Consider the following 1,440-nt stretch of genomic DNA (forward strand, 5'->3'; position numbering starts at 1 on the left):
AGCCAGTTTGCCGTAAACCTTGGATTAATATTTGTATAACTGAATTGCTGAGGTTACCGTCAAAGGACCATGATTCGATTGCGACGGGACAACTATCATCAGCGAAGGGATAGTTGAACATGTTGACTTCACAGTCCACCTCCGTAGTAACCAACACAGTGTGCCTCAGGGTGCCGTTACTGTATACCAGCAGGTCCTTAGAGCCATCCTCTATAGAGGTTTGTAGTCTACACACATAAGACACATCAGATGTTTCAAAAGAATTTCAAGAAATCCATGAATTGAGTTAGTGCTAATAACTGTAAGCTCTTATGTCATGTAACTGACTTACCCATTGGCTATTTGGAGCTCTGGGGTCCAGACATTGTCTGCTGGCAGAACCACCTCATCATAATTATAAACTGATGTGTTCCAACTCATCTCAGGGTCATTCCATATCTGCGGTTTGAAATCAAAATTATTGTGATTGAAACACTTTTGTTGTTGTTGTTAATTTAAGAGTAAAGTAAGTAACTTACAAGTGTGGCTTTCATATAACTTGTTAGGAGGAGCTGCTTTGTGCTCTGTTAAAATTAATAGCAAGCAAAACATTAATGCACAATTAAAGACAATTCATTTTAATAATTGAAATGATAAAAGTTCTGAGAGATCTCAGTTACCTCCTCCATAAAATGTAAAAGCCAATACTTACAACTGACAGTGTTTGGTACTCAATGACTGGCACATATATCGTATGATTGCAGTTTTGGTACTGCGGTTGAGATGAAATGTTTTTATTTATCAGCATTTCAGCCAGACATCTGCGACTTGTGCAGGTGGAGTCATCAGATCTACATCCTTAAATTGGAGACAAATGTGAAACAAAGCTCGGAGTATTTTCATAAACACTCACATAGTCAACAACATCTTAAATCATTGTTTTGTGAGATAAGTTACACTTACCTATTGTTAGAAAACCCAGTAAGAACACAAACCTCCCCAGACTGTGGGCAAAAAATCTTAACTTTTTTGAATGCATCATCACAGGAATCTGACTATTCATCTTCTGTTATGACTAATAACTGTATTGTACGTCGACCAGCAGCTGTGTCGGTTTGTCACCCTCCCTGTCTCCTGTCCTTTCTTTATCTTTTCAGCCTGACATAACACTTAAATAGGTCAGCTGTCTGTGACGAACAAGCATATATTCACAACACTCCTCATCCTGTGTGGGGAAACAAGATAATATGACTGGCCAACAACAATATGTAAGAATACCTTTCCGTGATCAATTAAACAGAGCTCAGCTTGATTTGGTCTGTTTACCTGCCAGTAGGTGCAGGTACCTCCAGCTGCTGTTTCTCTTTATGACTGGCTATGCTGCTCTGCATTACAATGTGACTATGGCTTTTAAGCACACCAGTGAGCTGAATCAGGCAATAATGGAGATGATTAGGTGAA

The 1,440-nt window shown here is 39.1% G+C and overlaps 1 protein-coding gene across 1 annotated transcript; it reads right to left on the reverse strand.

Moving 5' to 3' along the window:
* Positions 1-57: 57 nt before the first annotated feature.
* On the reverse strand, positions 58-1,423 carry LOC109954055 (zinc-activated ligand-gated ion channel-like; the record flags this gene model as incomplete). The annotated part of the gene is made up of 4 exons (XM_020589477.1): positions 692-1,423; positions 519-563; positions 332-438; positions 58-227 (listed from the first exon to the last, which is right to left on the reverse strand). Coding segments are annotated over exons 1-4 (418 nt in total), but the record flags the coding sequence as incomplete, so codon positions are not given.
* Positions 1,424-1,440: the final 17 nt, after the last annotated feature.

Source organism: Monopterus albus, unplaced genomic scaffold, assembly GCF_001952655.1.
Source record: "Monopterus albus unplaced genomic scaffold, M_albus_1.0 scaffold2822.1, whole genome shotgun sequence".
Taxonomy (NCBI): domain Eukaryota; kingdom Metazoa; phylum Chordata; class Actinopteri; order Synbranchiformes; family Synbranchidae; genus Monopterus; species Monopterus albus.